At 40.8% G+C, this 22185-nt stretch overlaps 1 protein-coding gene across 1 annotated transcript in view; it reads right to left on the reverse strand.

Moving 5' to 3' along the window:
- LOC104047683 (ubiquitin-conjugating enzyme E2 E1) overlaps window positions 1-22185 on the reverse strand; it is a 44793-nt gene that overhangs the window by 1023 nt on the left and 21585 nt on the right. The window contains 2 exon segments of the mRNA XM_064444275.1: window positions 465-612; window positions 6774-6906. Coding sequence (XP_064300345.1) covers window positions 465-612; window positions 6774-6906 — 281 coding nt within the window.

The following is a 22185-nucleotide window of genomic DNA, read 5'->3' on the forward strand; positions in this document are numbered from 1 at the left end:
GGATGGGCTAGAGAAGCAGCGAGGACTACTTCTGGCATAGTTGGTCACTGGTTTTAAATGGATGCTGGAAAGTAAAAGGCTAATCCCCTGTTTTCAGAACTGCGTTTGTGGCTCTTCTAGCCCTGTGACTGTGTTGCTACAGTCCTACAGACCAGTGAAGAGTGTTTAACCCTTACCCAAAACCAGAGTTGGTTTGGAAAGGGAAGGAGTTTTCATGTGCAGGAGGAGGACCACCGCTTTCCTCATGGGTCTAGCCTGAGGAGCAGTGAACAGCAGGCAGGTAGGGTGTACCAACTCCACCACCCCCAGGCCCTCTCCCGCTGCCCTGGAGAGGGAAACGTGCTGTGCCGGAGGCCAGAGCCACACTGGCCGAAGCCAACGGGAGGAGATGAGGGCCACGTCCCTTGGGTGCCAGGTGGGGTGCACGGTGGAAGGCGGCCTGCCTGGCCACACAGGGGACTTACCCGGGTTGCAGTCTGTGAGGAGGGAGCAGATGGAGAGGAGAACTTTAGAAATAGTTAATGCTGGACTCCAGTTGTCTTTTAAAATGTCCAGGCAGATGACGCCTTGGCTGTTAATATTACAGTGGTAGATTCTTGTCCGAAACGTTACCTGCAAGAAACGGGTATGTTTTACCACACAATGCGGTGAAGCGACAGGGAGTAAAAACTGAAGGCAAAAAGGAGAAGCGCCCACGCACGCTGGGGGAGAAGGGGGCACGAAGGCCGGCCTTTGGGCCCGGGCTCAGGGTGATGGACCGAGCCGGGGCCCCTAGGCTAGCCCCCGCTGCGGGGCCGGCGCCGGCGCCGGCGCCGGGGCCGAGGCCGGGCGGGCTCCCCGGGCCGCCGCCGCCCTCTCGTGGCCCTTGGCGGGAGCGCACCCGCCCCCGCCGCCAGGCCGGGCCGGGCCGGGCCGGGCCGGGCCTTGCCGCCCCGCCCTCCGGCGGGCAGGGAACGGCCGTGCTCCCCGGCACCCCCACCTCGACCGACCGCGGCCGCCTTGCGCTAAAAGGCTGTTTCCCACAGGTAGTTCGAGGGTAAAACAAGAGATACGGCCGGGGGACACCTTTGATGCTGGAGGCAAATCAGAAGAGCCTGATTTTAAATCAAAAAATAGAGTCTCACAGGCACGTTAGCCGGCAGTACCGTTTCCAGCCCCTCCAAGTACGCCTGAGCGGTGTTAAACACGCCGTGACGGGTGACGGCGCAGGCTTCCCGCCCGAAGGAAAGGGAACCGAACCGCAGGATGTGGGTGATGTACCGGAGCCCTGGGGTGAATCACCGAGGCCTCGGCACGGGCTCGTGGCTGGCGACACACGTACCGCCTCCCGGCCAAACAACCGCCAACTTTCCAACCACGGGTGCTTACAGTCACCGGGAAACCCAGGTTGTGGGGTTTAAAAATTCTTTTAATTATTATATTTATTACCTTTTGTCTTTTTGCTCACGGAGGCAAAGGGGCCTGGGGCTTTAACACCAATATTTTTCTCCCACTGGGCTCACGATCACCCGTAAAACCCCCCAAACAGGCTGGGGCACTTGGAATGGCAGCTCCCATCACTTCCAAGTGCTGAGGACTCGGTTAGATTTTATTATTTTCAAATGTGGGAGATGTGAATGAGCCGGGCAGCTTGCCACGGAACTTATCCAAAAGGGAAACAAAAGCACCACAAGCCGTTTCCAGGAGAATACAATGTGACCTGCAGAAAGGCCTTACTCTGACTCACTGGATAAACAGCAACAACCAATTTGGTGGAACTTGCATGAATTAGGATTATCTGCGCGAACAAAGGTTAGTGGGTTCGTGCCCTAAAACCTCGGAATTTGTCAGCTATTCACACCCACAGATTTTATTGTCTGTTTATCAGTCATGGGGGTATTTGCGAAACACACTAAATGAAACATGTAAGTGTGCTGTACGACAAGAACACACTAGTGCTTTCTCCTGAGATTTCTCCAGCCCACACATAAAACTTGCCAGCCAACCCTCATTTCTCCTACCATCTTTCTGATGCAAAAAATTTGCCTGCAACCCTCCCTCTCACAGGCTCGGGGAGCGGGCGTGGGGCGGAGTGACACAGCTACAAAACCCCAGTGCCTGGCGAACCCCCTTGCATCGCACCCGTGCAGCGTTTCCAAGATCGCTCCCGGTGCACAGAGCACACGGGCTATTTTCAGACTCACAAAAGCAGTTACTTGTCACAGAGGAGACACCCACACTGCACGCTTGGGGAGACTTTCCGCTTTGCTCCTCGTAAGCTGCTTGCGTTTTAGATTAAATCAGGAAGCAAACAAACAAAAAACAACCCCAAATCCCTACACTTTGGCACATTATGGGTGGGAACAGCAAAATGTCTGCAAGAGCGCAGAGAAGTGTCTCTCTCCCACACCTTCCGCAACGAGCTGCAACTCCAAAACAAAGAACCCCTGCTGCTTTTTACCTAGGGAACCTTAGAGGTATAGCAAGTAAGTCAAAACGACCTTTGTTTCCCAGATCACCTTAATCCTCAGAGGAAAAGCAGCAATAACTCCCTACGGTTATGTGGAAGTCCACGCACATCAGCCTGAGCGGAGGGCAGATCTGACTCTGCGGTACCTGCCCCAACCCATACTGTTTAGGGCAAAACAGAAGCTTGCGGCATTTCCAGTTGCTGGCAACGGCTCTGCCTCGGGTTCCCGAGCAGCCCTCAAGGCTTGCTCAGTACTTCTCATTTGACCTGCAGCTTTGGTCTCTTTCCAAGAGGGCTTCTAAATGTAGGTGAAAAATAATTCTAACAGATTAAACACTTCCAGAAGGGAAAGTGTGGATTATTTCCAAGTTGATACAATAAGGACCAAATTAACAGAGAGGTCAAGAGGTCTAATTCGTAAAGACAGAAAGTTGCTAATCCTGATTTTGAGCACAAAAGCTAAATACTCCATAGGCAGTCTCTCAAGTCCAGTTGACCAATAACTGATAACAAAGCATGAGTCCTGTTTGCCTTTAAGAATAAGACTTTCTAATTCTTATTCATGAAGGAGGGGAAAGAGAGAAAGAAAGAAGACTCCCATATATTTGCAGAACAGCCTGGTTCCTTAAGATACGACCCTTAAGGGTTATACCCATGGTACCAAAATCAGTTTCCTCCAGTTAGAGGAGCCCTACCTATCCAAAGCACAGAGGGGAAAACCTCAACTTGTTTTCACTTAAGCAGCAAGTCAGAATTGGGGTGGTGTTAGACACATCTAGTCCAGCTGTTTGCCATTTACAATTTTTGCTGATAGTACAAAAGCCAGCCGTGCAGGGAACCCAAATGAAGCTGGGAGAGGGGGAGGAATTGGCGGCCCACTTAAAAAGAAACAAAAATATTTAAAATAAATGTTCATTACACCTTTTAAGGTGGGGGGGTGAGGGTGGGTGGGTGTGTGGAGGGGGAAATCGCATAAAGCTAGCAGAATCAGACCAGAACCAGGGAAGCTGAGTTACTTGGAAGGTAGTACAATGTATTCAGGGTCAAGAGAACAGCATGTGGAATAGCATTAAAATAGAGTGTAACTGAACAATCCTTTGGAAATGTCCCACCTGAGATTACATTAATGCAGTAACTATACAGAGTTAAACTCAGCTTTTGAAAAGACATTAAAGAAGCTAATCTCAACCTTACCCCGAAGTGATAGCAGAGGTTAATTTACACAAGCAGCAAAATGGGAGTGGGGGGAAGGAAGTGGTTAGAGGTTATTAGTACAAATGATCAAAGCACACACCAGGTCAACATAAGTTACTGTTTTTACCTCAATAAATGAAATCTAACCCAACTATAATGTAACTCTTGGGAAAACGTCCATTGTAATAGTAGAAAAGAATAGCAATCACCTTCAGGACTAAGTACTGAACTCTTAAATTCTAATTATACTTGTTTATCGGGTTCTCCTGAATCCAGGCCCACCCAGCATCTGCCTGACTCCATTGCTATCTGAAACAAATGCAAAACCAGAATACCACTCAAAATGAGAAAACCTAAAAGCAGAGAACTGATTAACACTAACATCTTCAAAGTGTTGCATGGAATGCTCAATAAATGCAAAGGAACTCCATCATACATATTTAGGGAAGGAGAGAGTGTGTCTGACCCTGTATCAGATTTCTCCCACTGAAGTTCCTTGTACTGTGCAATGTATTTCCAAGTCAAATTCCAAGACCTTTAACTTCTCCAACCTCAAGCACAGTAGTGCAGTCCTTCATATGCTTCCAGGATTCTGTTAATATCACTTCCAGCATAGTCCTCTGGCTCTCCTATAGCACATCCTCCACCCAAAAGTTTGCTCCAACATACTGAATCAAACCCCTGGCTGGAGCTAGACCAAATCCTCAAAGGCTGCACCTGTATATCCTTCATCACACATCTCTAAGATGCTCATCAACCACACAGCATTTATTAATAGTGGCTATGCCTCAACACCTTCTCTCATGCATATTCCTAAAGGCTTGGAAACCTGCCTAGATGACCAGTTTCATCTCACTTCATGAAGATAAATCCTTTAATGACATTTCATTTTCAAGTTATGGAATGTGTTCTACTACAGGCACTTCACCACGGGGCAGCCCACAGTAGGGACTGTCCTTGTAAGAATTACCAAGGACTCAAAGAGGCAGTAGGGGTTTTCTTCCACTGGTTTAAGGCCTTTTTCAAGGAAGATTCAAGGGAAACTAGTCCCTTCACTCTAGAGGGCTTAATTGTTTCAGAGGTCAAGGCTTTTGAAGTGACCTTCAACCACTCTACTGCTCTACTACTGCTTATCATAAAAATGATACACTGGTTTTTGTTCCAACTAGCTGTTTCTTTATTTCTCGCCCCATAAGACAAATATAGAAAGTCTATGGTAATTACATTAGTCCTACCACTTCCAGATGACCCACAAACAATATTTATCAGTCACTGCAAGCAGTTGGGCAACCTGAAATCAACAAATTAGTGGGAATAAAGCAGGAGCAATATGATAATTATATTTTCCACATTATCATTGATTAACATTAGCATAGGTATTAACACAGGAGCTGCTACAACAGTCTTTGGTTCTCAGCAAAAGAAATGTTCTTCATTTAAACCTGAAGCGTCCAAGTAGCACAAGTATGTTTTATTAGAACACTGCTATGCTTTTTCCTATATCCCATCTCAATGTGACTGAAGCAGTCACACTTTATGTGATGTATTTTATGTCCATACATATATGTGGTTCGTAAATCAACTTGGACTTTGCTGGATGAAAGACTCCATTTAAATATGTCTGCTACAATACAGTGAACGTCCACTAAACTAGTCTTTTAAGGCCTTACTAAGTGGTGCCTGCATTTTTTTTAAGTCCCACCCTTCTTTTCATCTGGGTGAGGGTTTAGATCCAAAGACAAAGGCAAAGAGATGCCTGTCAAAAGCACAGAGCAGAAAGCAGGGCTGAGTTGGAATGACAAAACTGTATCTTTTGTTCTGCAGCAGGGAACTTGGCATGTAGGGCTGCCTCAATACCACTGGTAGTTATAATATGGTCTTATAAGGCATCAGGCTGAATAAGCCCAGGATAATAAATGTTCTGACCTGCAGCATAGAAAGCAAAGTTGTAGCAAAGCACACATGGGAAGGTAAAAGCTCCCTCTTTAAATGCTTACTGGGCTCACAAGGTACTGCATATAGGCAGTTGGACAATAAATTATCCGATGCAAACTAATTAAACCAAAATAGTGAAAAACTATCCTGAACTGAATTTAACTCTAACACATGACACAAGAGACCCATCTGTGCTGCCAGAGAACATCCAAAGAGGGATGGACAGGCATCAGGAGGAAATCACTAGGTATGTCCCAAGATAGACCATGCTGCTTGTCAATTGGAGCTCTAGCTTAAGGGTAGAATTTAAGGTCCTTTTGATACTACCAGAAACCCTGAAGTTATGTTAGCAAGAACAGCCAGTTTCCTTAATTTGGGAAGCTTGTATTAATTTGTCTGGTACAACCACTTAGCATTGTCTCTGCTGAGATGGACTGAAGACCTGAACCATAGCAAGCCCTTTCTACTGCAGATTAGACCAGAGTCTGAAGATGGGGCAGTCATTGGCATTTACCTCACCAGTGCAACTACTTTTAAGTAGAGTGTTAAACATGCACATAAATGCTTTCAGATACAAGGCAAACATGAATTGTATACACAACCACCTCTTCTTGTAACCCAACACTCTTCCTCTGGCCAAGTATGTGAACCACAAGATAACATTCACTTGCACTGGTATTTGCCTTGTGGCATTGGAACATCAACAACACTGGAATAGAAGAGCTTCACAAATGTAACACACCTACAGAAAAAGTGTGTTACTGTACAGGTAGGTGAACAACACAAGTACCCAGCAAAACTGAAAAATTAAATACTACTTAGTGGCCAAAACACACATATTTGTTATGCTTATGAAAACTGAGTGGTTTGAGAAACAAGTATTTGTATCCTTTCTCCTCTCCCCAAGTTTATTTACTTTTCAGTTTCTCAGTCCTGTCCTGATGCTTGCACTAATTGCTTAGGACCTCATATAAACAGAGGCAAGGAAAAAGAAAACAAGCTCTAAAATACTGATCAATAGGATTAGAAAAGCTGTTAATATCAGCTAATATAAACCAATGTAATGTCTGAAATTAGCTTAAGCTTGTTCTTAAAGACAGTAGCTTTCAAATGGGCAGCATTCCATTAACACTGCTTGCTACTCAATAGTCTGTTGAGCGTTCATGACTTAATGCATCAGCTACAGGTCTCTTACCTTTGGAGGCTTGAAAGGATATTCTGGTGTAAATGTGATGTCAAGGAAGAAAACGCCTCCCTCATAGACTGAGCCTGGAGGTCCTAGAATGGTTGATCTCCATTCGTAGATGTTATCACCTTTGGGGCCAGCGCTAAGAGATAAAAAACCAAATGGTATAGGAATGTTACCACAGTTCAAATAAATATGACCTCTTACATTCTTCAAGTATGACATGGAAGAAAGTTTTCAGTGTTACGCTTCATATACCACCTGAAGTAAAGACAGGGATTAAAGGTAGATTGAATGCTTCCAAAAATCTCCGAGATCTTACCTGGATTTAGCAGTGTTCCAAGACTGCTTAGCAAAGCTGAGAAACTAGAGGTGGGGTATGGTTTCCAGTCCCCTCTCTCCTGACACTTTCAAGAGCGGCATTGCCCGGAACTACTCCTAAACATGCTTCACAATCTCAATGCAACAGAAAAGTTAAGTTTCAAAGAACAATTTCCTACTGTATTTCAGAAATGGCTCTTCCATCTCAGTCTTAATAAAACTGTATGACATCAAAGACCACACTAAATAAATGAAGGACTTATACGGATTTTATTAATCCTGTGTGTTCTTTAAAATTAAAATATATTTCTGTATTATTGCTAAACCAAGGCTCGTGGTATAATTGAAGGAAGCCAAATACACGGTGATACTCTTAAATGCCAGATTTTCTACATTCTTATCATTTTGCTACACTGACTTCTAAAATGAGAACACATGAACTCATCCCACTGATATAGTTTGTATTGTGGAACTGCTTTTGTAAGGGGAATTAAAATCACTGTGTCAAATTAAAACAGTGCTTTCTCAAATCAGCTTTGTCTAATTCTAGATTCTCCCTATCCTGCTGGCAGCTCACCAAGAGCAAGCACAAGCTAAAGGTGTTGTAGAACACCAATATCTGCTTGTTGAAAATTAGTTTTACTGAGATCCTCAGACACTTGTATTCTGTAGCGTGCCATATGTCACAGAGTATTTTTAAGTACAGCTCAACCTATAAAGCCATTAATGGTTTAGGACTCCATTGCTGCCTCTTTCTTTCTGTGCTGCTATGGTAGTATTTTATCTGTAAGATGCCAGAGCTGAAAACTCCCTTTGCATAAAGGGAGGTGCTGACACAGCTTTTTCCATCATGGATGTGCTATGACTTCAGAAATCTCTTCTCCCCTTGTTCTATAAGGGGACAGATTTTAACATCCCTAATACAATGAAAACCAGCCTTGCTCTTCTTTCCCCATTCTTTTAACAAGGCTAATATATGACAGTAAGATTTAAAAAAGGTTCTTTTCATATTATAACACCCATAGAGCAGTACTACTTGCGAGGGAAGGCAATCCAATAAATTCAAAATATATATCACAATATGCATTTGATTAATGTGAAGGGAACCAGAGTAATTGCTAGGTGTTAGTTACAGCATTACAAATAGAAATACAGTTACAAAAACATAAATTTTCAATGTAACAACAGTGATCAGAGACATGCTTCCCCCCCCGCTCTTTGCAGTACTGGTGAACATGTTCTTGACAGCAGGGGAATTACGGGAGAGAAAGGGAGTTAATTCAGTTATCAAACCTAAAATTTTCAGATTAAACTAGAAATAAAAAGTTCACAACATGTTGGTGCTAAATAGTTCAACAATAGCAAAGCTGTGACTAAAAGCATGCTTCCAGGGGAAGGAAAGCACGTAAGAAAGCAGTAAAGGGAGACAGGTTCTTTGCAAAGTGATGCACCAGCCACTAGGGAAAGATTTCTCTCCTCAGAACACAAAACCCTGTGCAGCTCAAGATCGGTACTAAATTAAAGTAAAAGCCATTCCATCCTGAACACTCCTGGCATCCTGCTCCACGTTAATGACTTGTCCCTGTCCTGTGTAGGTCTATATATTTGGGCACTCAGTACTCTCCAGTTACCACTTGTGCATTAGACTGGAAGAGTGTTGTATTTCAACAGGAAGCTCTACCTCTTGAAAGACACCAGCTTAACTGTGCAAACTTACTGAAAAGGACTCTCTGGGGCACCTTTAGCCACCACTCCAAAGAATCACCTCTTTATGTACGTATTAGCAACCTACTGACACACTGTCATTACTGCAAGTCGCAGCAGCGATCATCTTCCCCTCCCTCCCCTAAAGATGGAGCTACTGAACGGAACAGGCACTTGAGCTTTGCTAGCACCGATTTACTGTTGGAATTTATGTCACGAGAACTGCCAACTGGGAGCACTTCGGCACTCAAGAAATGTGATGTGCGATTAGCACTGAATACAGCCCTCTGAACCAATGAGAAATATTTGAACACTTTGCATTTTATTTCCAGGTTCAACCCAAAGGACTGTCAATAAAAAAATCCCAAAGACTTAAAAAATAATATATTATTATTTGTAATAGTCTTCGAAATCTCTTGTATCCTATTAGGTTTCCAATTAGAGCTATCACTGCATGCAAGTAATATACTGCTAGACCTCCATATTAAGAATACAACATCTTTGTAAGACGTCAGTAGGCATTAGCAGTGATGTACTAAGCTTACCTTTTAAGCTTTTCAGAATTCAATCAACAGACTGAAAAAATCCCAACCCATCATTGCCAATATGGTTATCAGGCAACATGTGTTACACAGCAGTGCAAGTGAGATCTCTGTTCCCTGGAAAGACGGTGACATACTCAAAGATGCACTGCACCCACTCTAACTGTTTCTGATCATTCCCAAGTTGCTGCTAGTTTATCCTCTGGGCAGATGTTATGACACTAATGCCCAGTGCCACGGTAGTTTTTGTTCGAGGAGTCTCTAACTTTCCAAGTCTAGAAGCAGCAGTCTGAATCCTGCTGGTAAAGGCAAGGCAGAGAGAAAGCCTCGGCACAGGTGAGACCAAGCTCAAAGTTCTGCCTGGGCCAAGTCCCCCTTGGTCCAGTCAGAACTTAGAGCTTGGTGTTGCTTTGGAAAAACATCATCTTGTTCTGACTCCCTTTGCTGGCAGGTGCCATGTTCTTTCTCAACTTAAAAACCAAACAGGTAAACTAGAAACTCCTGCAGCAGAGGCTGGCGAGCAGAATGATGCCTAGGTGAATTGGCTGCATGCTCAGACGCCTTGCAGTACTGAGCAGTTGTAAACATAGGTCTCTGTCTCAGAGATTAAGCGTTCACGGAGAGGACACACACACAGACACACTTTTTCATGTATTGTAAAGGCTGAAATGACATAGTCTGCAAGAACAGCCAGTGTGTGGCTTTTTCCTATTAAGTCATAGAATCATAGAACGGTTTAGGTTGGAAGGGACCTTTAGAGGTCATTTAGTCCAACCCCCAAAGTCAGCCAGATACAACCTCCATCACAGGCCTGGGTTACATGATACCACCCTGATATTTCGCATACACAGACTCAGCTCGCTCCTTTGCTTGGGCACCCCATGGCAAATCACTCCAAGTATGCCTATGCCATGGAGGGAAGGCAGGATTTTTTGGTGTTCACCACATACAGCTAATGTATGAAAATCCTTGGGAAAACACTGCTGGTACTTTCCAGGAGAATGACTCAGAGCCCATTACCTATGTCAACTTGCTAGTACATTTGGAAACTACCTGGTCCTTTCTAGGAGTTGATCAAATTATAATATAGCTTTTCCTCTAATGAAAATACAGCCTGGTGAACACTTTAGTTCTTCTTTGAGGTACAGAAAACGTGCAACAGCAGATCACTATAGTGATAAATGAATCAAAACCAGTCAATGCTACAGACACTAGGAAACCACCCTGATATACCAAAGCAGCGCATGTTCCTTTTAAAACCTAACTAATTTAGCAGAGTAGTTTAAAAATGCCAGAGACTGCTATCCATCAGGGTGATGAGAAGGAGGGCAATTTCATGGTATGCTGAAGTAAATAACAGCTAATGAAAAACTACAATATGTTTCAGTCAAAACTGCAAGTAGCAAAACCACAAACTCATACCCCAACTACTCTGTATCCCTAGATGCTATTTTTGAAGCTATTTTTCCCTGAACAGGAAGAGTCTGATGCAAGTAGCTAAGCTGCTTTGAAGTTGCACACTTGTGGAAAATAAATATAATTTCCAAAAACGCTGCAGACATGACCTTTTCCAAGGGACATAGCTCAAATCAGAAAGCAAACAACACACTAACAACACATGGGAATTCCAAGGTGGCAGAGAATCTAGTGATCTCCAACGTAAAGCTGCACCATTACAAACTGACAGCAACATCATTTTTTTTTGTTGTTTTATTTTGTTGCAAGAGACAGTGAATGACTGAACATGGATTACATCTTGGTCATGTACACATCACCTTACTAGGCTGCTTTAGGTAATACTTAGTCCACTATTAGAAGGTCTCTTTTACCCCTTTCTTTCCCCTCCCCCTCTTTTTTTCTTTTTTTTTTTTTTCCCCTCTCTTTTTGTTTTTTTAAAGAAGCAAGCCCAAAATGCATTAGAAATCTTGACTGGCAGGGAGGCAGCATATCATTCTTACACGAAGTTCTGGTGCGCCTTTATTTTCCCTCCTAATCCACCCCATTCCTGACCTCAGGGTAAATATGCTTTCGTTTCTGGTAGTCCACCAAGCGGGTCCACGCTGAGCTTGCTCACCTACATTGTTCAGCTGAATCTGGTGCAGAGATTGCAAAAGTAACCTAGAAGTCCCAGATCACTGGGGGAGGCATATGCAGGGTCTACAAAGAAGCAGGACAGCTCATCTAGCTTAGCCACTGAAAAAACCACACACTTACAAAATCCCTCATTCAAAGAAATTTTGCTCTTCAGATCTTTAAGCAAGCTGTGTTAAAAATGGGAGTGTCAAAGAACAGAATTAAAATCAACAAAACAAAAAAAGCAGCTAAACCTTTGGCCACAATGTCACTCCAAAAACTTTATATTAATGCATAGCTCTAATTTTAGAAATAAATTGTCACTTTCTGCACATGCTTTAGCTACCAAAATGTATTATTATTATTATTATTATTGCTATTACTATAGCACCGAGACACTCCATTCACAGATAGGACCCCAGTACGCTAAGCATGCTACAATGCAATCCAAAGACTCATATATACAACTTACACGGGATTTTCAGTTATAAAATAAACATTAAAACATTACACAGTTATTAGGAAGAAATTCAAACAGACAAGATAGAGGTAGTTAAAAGGATACCCTGGGTCATCCATTTAAATGCCATTTTTCAGTCAAGTTGTTTAAAAGTGTGATAAGTTTTTTGCCTTCCATTTTTAGTCAAAGGATGGAAATGAACAGAAAAGAAAGGAAGAAAAAAAAAATGACAACACAACAAAACCCCTCCTGGGCAACCACGGAAAGTTAAAGGTATCATACTGAATTACCACATGCCCATGTGAATTAGAGTGATTTTTTTGCCCACTGTCATTACACACAGCCAAGCTGCTCCACTGTGTTAACATTAGCTAAAAATGATGGATTGACCACAGGTGAAATGCCTACGAGCTCAATGAGCGACACAGGGAAAAGACAGCAAGAGAAAAAGTTGCAGCTGGCTTTAATTAAAACCTAAGAAGGGAGCAAAGGAGGGAAAGGAGAGGTAAGTGAGCAAAGATGGAGCATTATATTGCTACAGCAATCCAAACTATAAAATTGTGAAAACAGAACTTAATTCTCCTTCTAATGCATGTTCAGGGCACAGTTTTCAAGTACAAAGCAGTAAATATTATTATTTTTCTTGTAACTCGTTGAAGGCACTGTATTTTCTGTCTTAAATTTAAAATGGCAGTCACAATATTATTGCACAAGGGTAAAGTACCTTACAAATCCCACCACATTTCTAACAGAGAAGAGCATGCACAGAATTTCTGTTTTAGCATCTGGGAAAGCTTTTCCCTGAAGTATCAGACTAATGTAAAATTGGGGAGGGGAGGTTTGAAAAATTGCACATAAATTGCACAAAGCTTAAACTGGAGGATAAATGGTGCAACGAATTACATTCTTATGAGGTTAAAAAAGGAACTAAATAACCAAATAGCTCTGATAATGGAGCTGATAAGGTGTTATGCAGGGATTTATGAGACTTCAAGGAAAACTGTTTCAGGGGGATTTCTTGGAGGGTGGGGGGAGGGAAGACCACGTTTTCCAGTTTATATAAAACTGCTTGGCAACAAGATCACAAAACAACCAAGAGCCTTATTGTTGCCAAGATCTCACTCTTTTCAATTACAATAAGAAGAGAAATGCCCAGGAGTACTTGCAAGTTCAGGACCTTCACCTGAAATATTTCAGTCTCTGCAAAATATTACCATGAAGTTGCTACTAAACTACTTGGTGAAAAGGCCAACCCTCTTGATTAATTTCACTGTAGAGTTTGATTTTTAAACCAGGCTTCAAAGATTTAAAATAAAAATCTCAGTTAACGGAGAGGTCAGAAGGAGACTTATGATATTCTCAGGAGTGTGCTGCAGCTCTAGTTTAGCAATAATCACTTCAATTTAGGAGCAAGTCCCCATAAAAAGGTTCAAGAGAAATTAATCCATTTAGCATTGGTTCCAAAATTGAAAATAAGTCCAGCCTGCTCAGCTCTCTGGGCTTCCATTTTTCTTTGCAGTGGCTTCTTCCTAGCCTTCTCCACCTCAAAGCGCTTGAATTTTGTCCCACTACATGTAGGAACATCTTCAGTATCCAACATGACTACAGAAAGGCCGACTGTTTCTACAAGTCTGCGGCTTTAGTAGGTACAGTACACAAATACAGAAAATGGCAGACTTTAAGTAGTCAATAAAATTATTTTAATTGTATGCAAATGTTTTCCTTTTCTCCTCGTAGTTATAGCTTGACACCATGACCAAAAGTTAAATAAAATCAAATGGATTGGCTTATATTTGACCTTGCATCTCCCATTAAATAATACCCTGCACAAGAAACAATAAAACAAATTGGGAAAGAGTAGATGAGAATCTGACTTGCCTAACAATTAGCAACGGCTTATTTAAAATGACAAGACGACATGATGGTAGAAACTGTGCTCTGCCAACTCAAATTTGTGTTATTTTTACATCAGTTTCCTTCCTGCCGTTTGTCAACTGGGCTATTAGCTGTCAATACGGGGACAGAAATTCCTTCACATGAGACCTCATTTCCAAAGGTAGTATTTATGGCACATATGAGTAATTTACAATTGGTAAGCAAAACTAGGCTGTTTCACAAATGCTGCATTTTTGCAGCTACACCATTTGGTCTGGACCTCCTCATGTTCCAACAGGTTTTTCAAAGTTGGTATAGAAATAACTAGTAAACCTATTTGTTTCTGCAATTTTAATGCTTTTGTAAAGCAAACACACTCTTAAAGTGGTTGCCCAGCATCAAACTGAAAATCCTGTATTTACAAACAATAAAAGAGAATCAATACTGTTAATAAATAAGAAAGTTCTTGTGTCGCTAACCTCAAATGTGGCATACCCCTCAAGAGAAAACAAAGGCTCTACTTCCTCCTGGTACTTATTGAGACATAGTAGGTTCTTCACACGCGGAAAAGAGACTACCGCCTCTGACAACAAAACAGTTCAGTAACGCCCCATTCCCCCCATAAGCAGCCCTAACTGTGCTATATTAAAATGATCAGAGGGCTCTCCCCTAAATACCATGTTTTATCCACTAGAGAAAAATGGAAGTCCACCACAATTAACCTGCCATTCCAGAATCAAGCTGGGACCTACACCTGTGTCTCTGTCCTCCACACGCATCTCCTGTCCTGTCAATATCAGTGAAGGAATATGAAAGATGGTCTCAATAAAGAGATAAAAAAGCCCAGCACACCATAAATATTTAGGCACCCTGTAGTACATCAATTGTAAAACTGCTAAGTTTGGGCTTCTGTGATCTGGAGGCTTCTGTCTCTTCAAAAGTCACTTGCCCTCTTTGGTGGGGGAGGGGAGAGAAAAGGAAAAAAAAGGATCCCATGATTTTTCATAAGTCGACCTATCAGCATTGAGATAACATAGTGGACTGGTTATAATCTTGAACTTTATTATCACCAGTTTGCTCTATTGATTTAATTATAACTAGTAATTCTGTTGATCAAGAAATGCATATGCTAAATAACTTAGATTGAAAAGGCAACAGCAGCTACAAACCAGCTTGGAAAAACTGGCCCCAGAAAGTTAAAGATGATGTGCAACACTTGGCAAGAAGCCCCTGCTATGCTGAAAATTGAAAGCAGACAAGACTCAAACTTCCTCAAACTAATAAGGACATGGTTCTTGTGGCTTCACCCAGCTGTCTCCTCAAGTAGCTTTCTTCCTTCCATGGGGAGGAAAAGGGCTACTTTAAAGGGGGTGGACAATGCATTGCCAGGCTGGAGATACAATACCATTTCTCTTGCACTGAACTCCAAGGATTCTGTTTAATGCCTGTACTCTGAACAGATGATGCAGTATTTTAAGATTGCTAGCTTATATGCAACTTTAAGTTATCAAGAGAACATAACCTAAGGAAAAAGATTTTCATATGTACCACATGCTCCAAAACTGATCCTCCTGTCCCACCACCTACCAACCAACCCGCCTTAAAAACATGCTACAAATTAAAAGAAATCCATCAGCCAATCAACAGTCTCTTTCCCATCAGATCAAGGATAGGTAGAGTCAACATTACCTAACCAGAGAACCAGGTCATCCCATTAATCTGGCTTCACATCATTCTATTGCTTCCCACTAGCATACCAATGTTGATGCCGATAACATTATGTTGCTAATCAAATTATATTATGTTTTGAAGGATGTATCTTAACAATACATGAAACCTAGAAAGGAAAAAAAAAAATCTAATCTGGATGTCTTCCCTTTCTCCTTTATCTACAATGAACTTTACATTAACTTCCTTTCCTTGCCATTCACTAAACAAATCAAGATCACTGCATTTGGATTAAGCTGTTTCACTGCAGGTGGTAACAGCAAAATTGAACAAACCACCCTATACCAAAACAAAGTTTGGTTACTCAAACCAACAACAAAATATTGTCGGTTATGCTGCACTACCCAGAGCGTGCCTTTACTGATTTTCACAATTCCAAACCATCAAAGCTGCCTAGTAGAAAAGTAATTGGAAAACACCGCCTTTGAGTTTTGAAACTTTAACATGCACAGACTAGAAATTTTATCTGAGAGATCTGAGATGTGAGTTCACTATTTTTTAAGTAAAACAAGATTACCTACACTTTAATACAGCACAGCTGCTAGCCAACTACATAGCAGCCACTAAAAATTGTTTACATACCACTGCAAGTTGTTCTCATTAGTAGCAGTTGCAAACACAAGCCAGTCACAACAGCCAATCAGCATTTATTGTAGCATTTTCTTACCTAAATATTATTCTGAAGCTGACATGAGAGCAAAACCTTAGGGAAAAAAACCCAAGACAAAACCAACAACAATTTTTCAAGGGATTTAAATACAAAAATAGCCTTTTGATTTCTTGAGAGCATTTTCACACACGTAAGGATAGCCTAAATAGGAATTTGTGGTGGCCTTCTAAAGCTTTCTATATTTTTTTTCTTTTCAGAGTATTGGGAACATTAAATTTAATCCACATTCGGAGCTACAAGAGAACTAAGCAGTGCTCTCAAATAATGTATACAGTTTTGGGGCCAACTTGCACGCCTTAACTTGAAGGGGCAGATACAGTCCTTCACAAATTATCTGTTTTCTCCAGAACCCTGTTTGGCAATTGACATTAAGTAACTTCTCCCCAAAGCATAAAACCAAACCAAAAACCAAAAAACCCAAATAAACAAACAAAAAAAACCCCAAGCCCCAAACAAACCATATCACTGACTTTCAAACTTCCCATTGCCTTCACTTTGTGACATTTTTGTCTGGAAGCATCTCCTGAATGTAAGGAAACATTAAAGACAATGAAGTGCCAGGCACTAAGAGTTTCAGCTTAGAGCATTACATCACTTACACCTTTTATAAAAACCACTCCACATTCACACACATAAAAGCCAACAGAGGTGTCTGCTCCTCCCTGATTTCCACCAAAGAGAGAAGACGTAGCAACAATTTAATAGGCTGGAAAGACACCACCCACGGCTGGCAGTTAAGTTCTGCTGACAGAGGTCTGCAAGCAGGCAGGTAAAAGGCAACTGCCAAGGAGCACAAGCAGTGCAGGCATCCTCCTCCACATCACTCCTGGTCCCACACAGCGTAGAAACTTTGCTCCTTCACCTGATCACTGACATTCTTAGTTTAAACTAAGTTTCAACCTTTTGCTGTCACAAAAAAAAAAAATCATTCTAAGTTTACACTGTAATTAGCTGAAAACACTGATGTTAAATACTACTTCAGGTATGTTCCGATGATCCAGAGGCTCTTCTAGTCAAAAAAAAAAAAAAGGACATTTTCCCCATAAGCTTCCTGTGCAACCCATCATGAAGTTCACAGAGAAGGATCTTTAGTGGCATTTAGCAAAAAGTCACATTTCTTTGTTGGATGGTTTTAACAATTTAATTTCTAGTAACGCTCACATGAGATTTTTGTATTATATTTCATAGAGCAGGAGGAGGAAAGCACACCTCTCATACCCATGCACTCTTTCAGAGACAGCAGTTTACCTTTGATAACCTTTTAACCTGAGCGCTGTTAAAAGTAACACCTTAAAGCAAGAGTGACAAGATTAGGAGAGAGTTCTTGGGTATGTTTTGAGAGTTGTTATGCTGTAACCATTTCCATACAGACAGCAACAGAAATTAATAGGCATGCCTACAAAAATTTAAAACTGACAGAGAGATAGATGTACTGTTTGCACCTAATTTTACACTACTAATTTTCTGAAGAAAATCTGAATACATTACTTGTAATTAGGCACAAATATGAAACCAGCATAATAGTATACGGTAGTTTGGTAAAACACCTGGAAGAACTGACAGCCTTAATCCCTATGCTTGATGTAATTTCACATCCATATCAACCTAAGAAGAGAAATAAATCTATCATTAGCTACAAATCACAGGGATTTAGGGTACAAAGGTAGGAAAAAGCACTGTAAGAACAAAGAAAAATGATTTGTTTCCAGTCACTACAGCTTCATTCACTTTGATTTTCTCACTAAAGTCATTTCAAATATTCCTTTTAGTGAAATAAAGATGTTCAAACAGCAATACGTTTACAATGTAAATACATTTACACTACTCACATTATGCTACAAAATTCCTCAGCCAGTGTAGGCAATCCTATCTAAACTTGCAAGGTAAAATAATGAAGAGAGATTTCTTCATTTTAGTTTCTATGCCAAGATGTCAATTCAGAAAGGTCAGTAAGTAAAAGCCCTAGAGTACCGTTTTCTTCATAAATCAGTAAGAACAGAAAAATTCCAGAGGCAGCTGACACTCATAATTAAAACAAACTTTTAATAGATTTTTCTTTTGTATTGGGTTCTTAATCAAATGTAATTAAAAGTTATGATGAGACAACTAACTGAACTAACTGAAGAGAGTTGTCTTCTGCTGAGTTTGTGACTGTCACAGAAGAGTAGAACAGATCATCACACAGAAAAAAATCATCCCAATGGTAGTATCATTCACGGAGTAGCAAACTAACCAACACTAAAATGATTTTTCACATCTATTTATACAGAGTGGATTAAAACCACATCTCACACATGTAACTTTCAAGCCGTGAATTAATGATACCACAAACATGAAAACTGATTAGGCAAAGTCATCCTTAAGATTAAGTACTGGAATACGACAAAGTACGTATGCACTCGTTTTCATCTTTAAGTTTCAATTCTCTGAGACAGATATTAATTTCACAAAAAACATTATGGGAAATACTTTTGGAAATTACTCTTAGAGGTGCTTTTGTCACATATATATTTGTATATACATATGTGTGTGTTTCATAACGCATAAACCCTTTTATAACCAGACTTAAAGATTTTTTCTAAACACAGGTTTCCCCTATAAAGCAATGTTAAATTAAAGCTCTGTCCACCCATTAGTATAATAAAAGTAGTATTACTGGAAAGACTTTGATCGCAGGTGAAATGCAGATTTTGTCACAGAACTTTGTTCCTCTACTAGCTTATCAAAAGAAACGTAGGAAATCACCAGGCTGGATCAGATCTGAAGTCCACCCATTCCAATGCCCTGTCTCTGGTTTCCAGTGTCAAATGGAGCAGAGATGAGCATTCGAAGGGTCCTGCCAGGTCTTCTGCTTTCCCGTACTTTAGCCACATTCTCAGTGGTAATTGATTGAACCTCAAAATCAGGCATTTATGTTTCCCTTCCGAAATCGGTATTACGAATAAGCTGCAGTAATTCCATCTGGTTTTGCCCTCCATAGAAGTCTGAGTCTTTTTGAAGCTTGCTAAAATCCTGGCTTCAGCAATGTAATACAGCATGGAATCCGTGTGTCTAATTTCATTCTGTAAAAATTAAATAAATTAAATTTATCTATCTTTTAAACTCATTCTATATGCCTTTGTTCTTGTATTAGAAGACATGAAAATAAGCTTCCTGTGTATTTTCTCTAAAGAATAAAAACATGGAAAATAAATATTCAGTCTACTTTCTGAAGGAAACAATCCCTGTATCTTCACATGAGAACTCCTCCCGTTTATTTTTTAATAATTTCCATCTCTCCTCTCCAAAATCCACCTACTTTTCCAATATTCTTTTTGAGATAAAGTAGACAGCATTACACAAAAGTTGATGGACAAGACATTACTTTGTAGGTATCTATATCAAGCCTTTCTCTCATTTACATGCCAGAAATACCTCCTGCCCTTCCTCTTTCAAACTGGGAAGACTTATCACCATAGGTATGCCCTTAATGAGCACTAGGCTAGTGAAGAATAAGTTTCTTCCCTGCTTTCAAAGTAAGAAGTTTGCAGCAGACCATTTGCTATTAAATATCTGTCTTGCTAGCAAATACATTTGTCAAGTGTCTTTCTAGAAGCCAATACTTCCATATCGGTCTGGGCTACTTAAAATCAATGACAAAACTCCCATCAAATTAAGCAGAACAAATTCATATGCAATGCAGGACATGCAGAAATCTCTTTTGGGAACCTGGAAAAAAAACAGCAGTGACTGCAAAAGCCAGATTGCTACAAAGCAGTTTGATGGGGGCGTTGCTTCATCACACTCAGCCCAGTTAGTAATGATGGCATTCCTCATTCTCACACTTACTGTCAGCAAAGGACACTTTTGAAAGCATCCTTGTTGCTTCTGCATCCTGCAAAATGAGAGAATATTGCATTCTTTATGGAAGAATAAACTCTAAGAGTTTGTTATCAATCAATGCTGCAGCTGAGCATCTTAGCAACAAGCAACAAGCTTTGCTTCTGTCATTAATTTGACTAGTTTTACGTAATTGCAGAACAGCAGAACCTTACAAAGGAATGCACACAGCTCTGCAAAGAGAGCTGAACTCCTCTACAGCAGACATTTTAAGGTTCTTTCCTTTAAAGCCACATGATTTATTCAAGTTGCCTTTCCTAAACTCACAATAAGAGAATCTAAAGACCTTGAGTATTTTGGCTAATGCCCAGGGATTTCTAATCGTTGTTTCCACTGTGGTTTTTTTTCTCAACTTTTTTGGTTTGGTTTTTTTTTTTTATTCTTTCTGATACTACAGATGTGGGTTTGTTGGGTTTGGGGGTTTTGTTTGTTTGGTTCTGTTTTGTGGTTATGTTTTGGTTTTGTTTTTAAGAAAAGGTAGCTTTAGCATATCAAGAAAATATTTCTCCTCCCTGGCCCAAATGTGTAGGAACTGTGTGGTTTAAAGCTCTGCCGAGATTTGCAGGCGTAAATGTCAACTACAATAGTCAAACCTTTTAACATATTTATTACTTCGCTCCTGATATTTTTCCACTCTGCGGAATTAATTCCATAACTTGAAGTACTACTTATTAAAAAGCCAAGGCATGGTAAAGAGCCTGCTACCATCACCACTTCCTTTACAGAAATACAGTGATTTCACTCATCACAGCATACTCAAGTTTAATCAACGTTGTGGCTCTTGCTCTGTGTAGGTATTAATAATTCATAAGTCCTCGGATTCTATTGCTCACTTTGTAGGTCATTTCCGTAGGCATTCCCATGTAACCTGATCAGACATGATGCATAACAGTCATTCCTGGGATGAGCTGATATGGAAAGGGAGATGGAAAAGGGGTATAGAAAGGGACAAAGACAATATGTGAGGAGGATATCCAGTCCCAAAGAGATATAAGACAGGCGCGTACATGTGTATGGGGAAGAAGGGAGGCAGAAAAATGCTTGCGTATGTACAAGCTGGGATGGAACAAAAGGATTTCCATGCAATACTCAGAATTCAAGTAAATTTTAGTCATAGGCAAGCTTAATTTGAAGGAACACAAAAAAGCACGCTCTTCAGATACAACATCTCAAGATAAACTTGCTTAAGCCTAGGAGCATAGGTTTAATATTGCTCCAAAATGACCGTAAGACTAACTTCGAACATTCATGATAGCCACATGCCTGCCCAATTCTACTTCAAATCCTGTTATGTTCTTGGCCTCAATAATTTCCTGTGACAGTAAGTTCCATAGCCTAATTATATGTGTGAAAGACACATATAATACCTTCCCTTTATTACTCTTGTATTTGCCACCTTTGATTTCAATAGAACATCTCTCTTTGTTCTTCTGTTATGAGAAAAAGAAAGCAGATGTTTCCAATTTATTTTCTTCTTTCTGCACTAGTGTTCAGTGCAGCACGAAGCTAAAAGTTAAATAAGATCCTGGCTGTGTTCTTCCAGATAGAGTAAACTTGTCTGTCTACTAGGGGAATCAGAGAAAGAAGAACAAGTAAAGAAACTCACACTTTATGAACTCTGAGCAAGAAGCTTATGAAAGAACATGAGAAAACAAATACTACAAGCGTTAAAAGACAGTCCCCTATTCAACACAGGTATGGCTATATTTGAAGAAAAAAGCCAACAACAAACAAACTGCAAACTGTAACCAAACAAAATACAGCATGTGTGGCTGAAGATGCTAGTGAGGGAGAGGGACAGTAATAAAATGAGAAGAGAACCAATCATGTAATGTCACCCAAACATCTGATATCACACATATTCAGCATGCTATTTTAAACCACACTGTAGAAGCGGTTACAGTCAACAGTTACAACTTATCTGTGAGCATAAGCAAGTTCTCAGGCGCCATCAACAAGGTCATGGATGAACGGCTTAAAAGGAATCGATGCCACAGTTTTGCAAAGATGTTTCTGGGCACTTGCAGGAAGGGTGGACCTCTGTATCTGTATATAACAACCATGATCTCAGGGAAAGCTGCACCAGACACAAGCTTGAGTTCAACCAAAACATTTCATAAAACAGGGATCTCTATGTAGAGGCATTAATTTTATAAAAGCAGTGGAATT

Source organism: Phalacrocorax carbo, chromosome 2, assembly GCF_963921805.1.
Source record: "Phalacrocorax carbo chromosome 2, bPhaCar2.1, whole genome shotgun sequence".
NCBI classification, from domain to species: domain Eukaryota; kingdom Metazoa; phylum Chordata; class Aves; order Suliformes; family Phalacrocoracidae; genus Phalacrocorax; species Phalacrocorax carbo.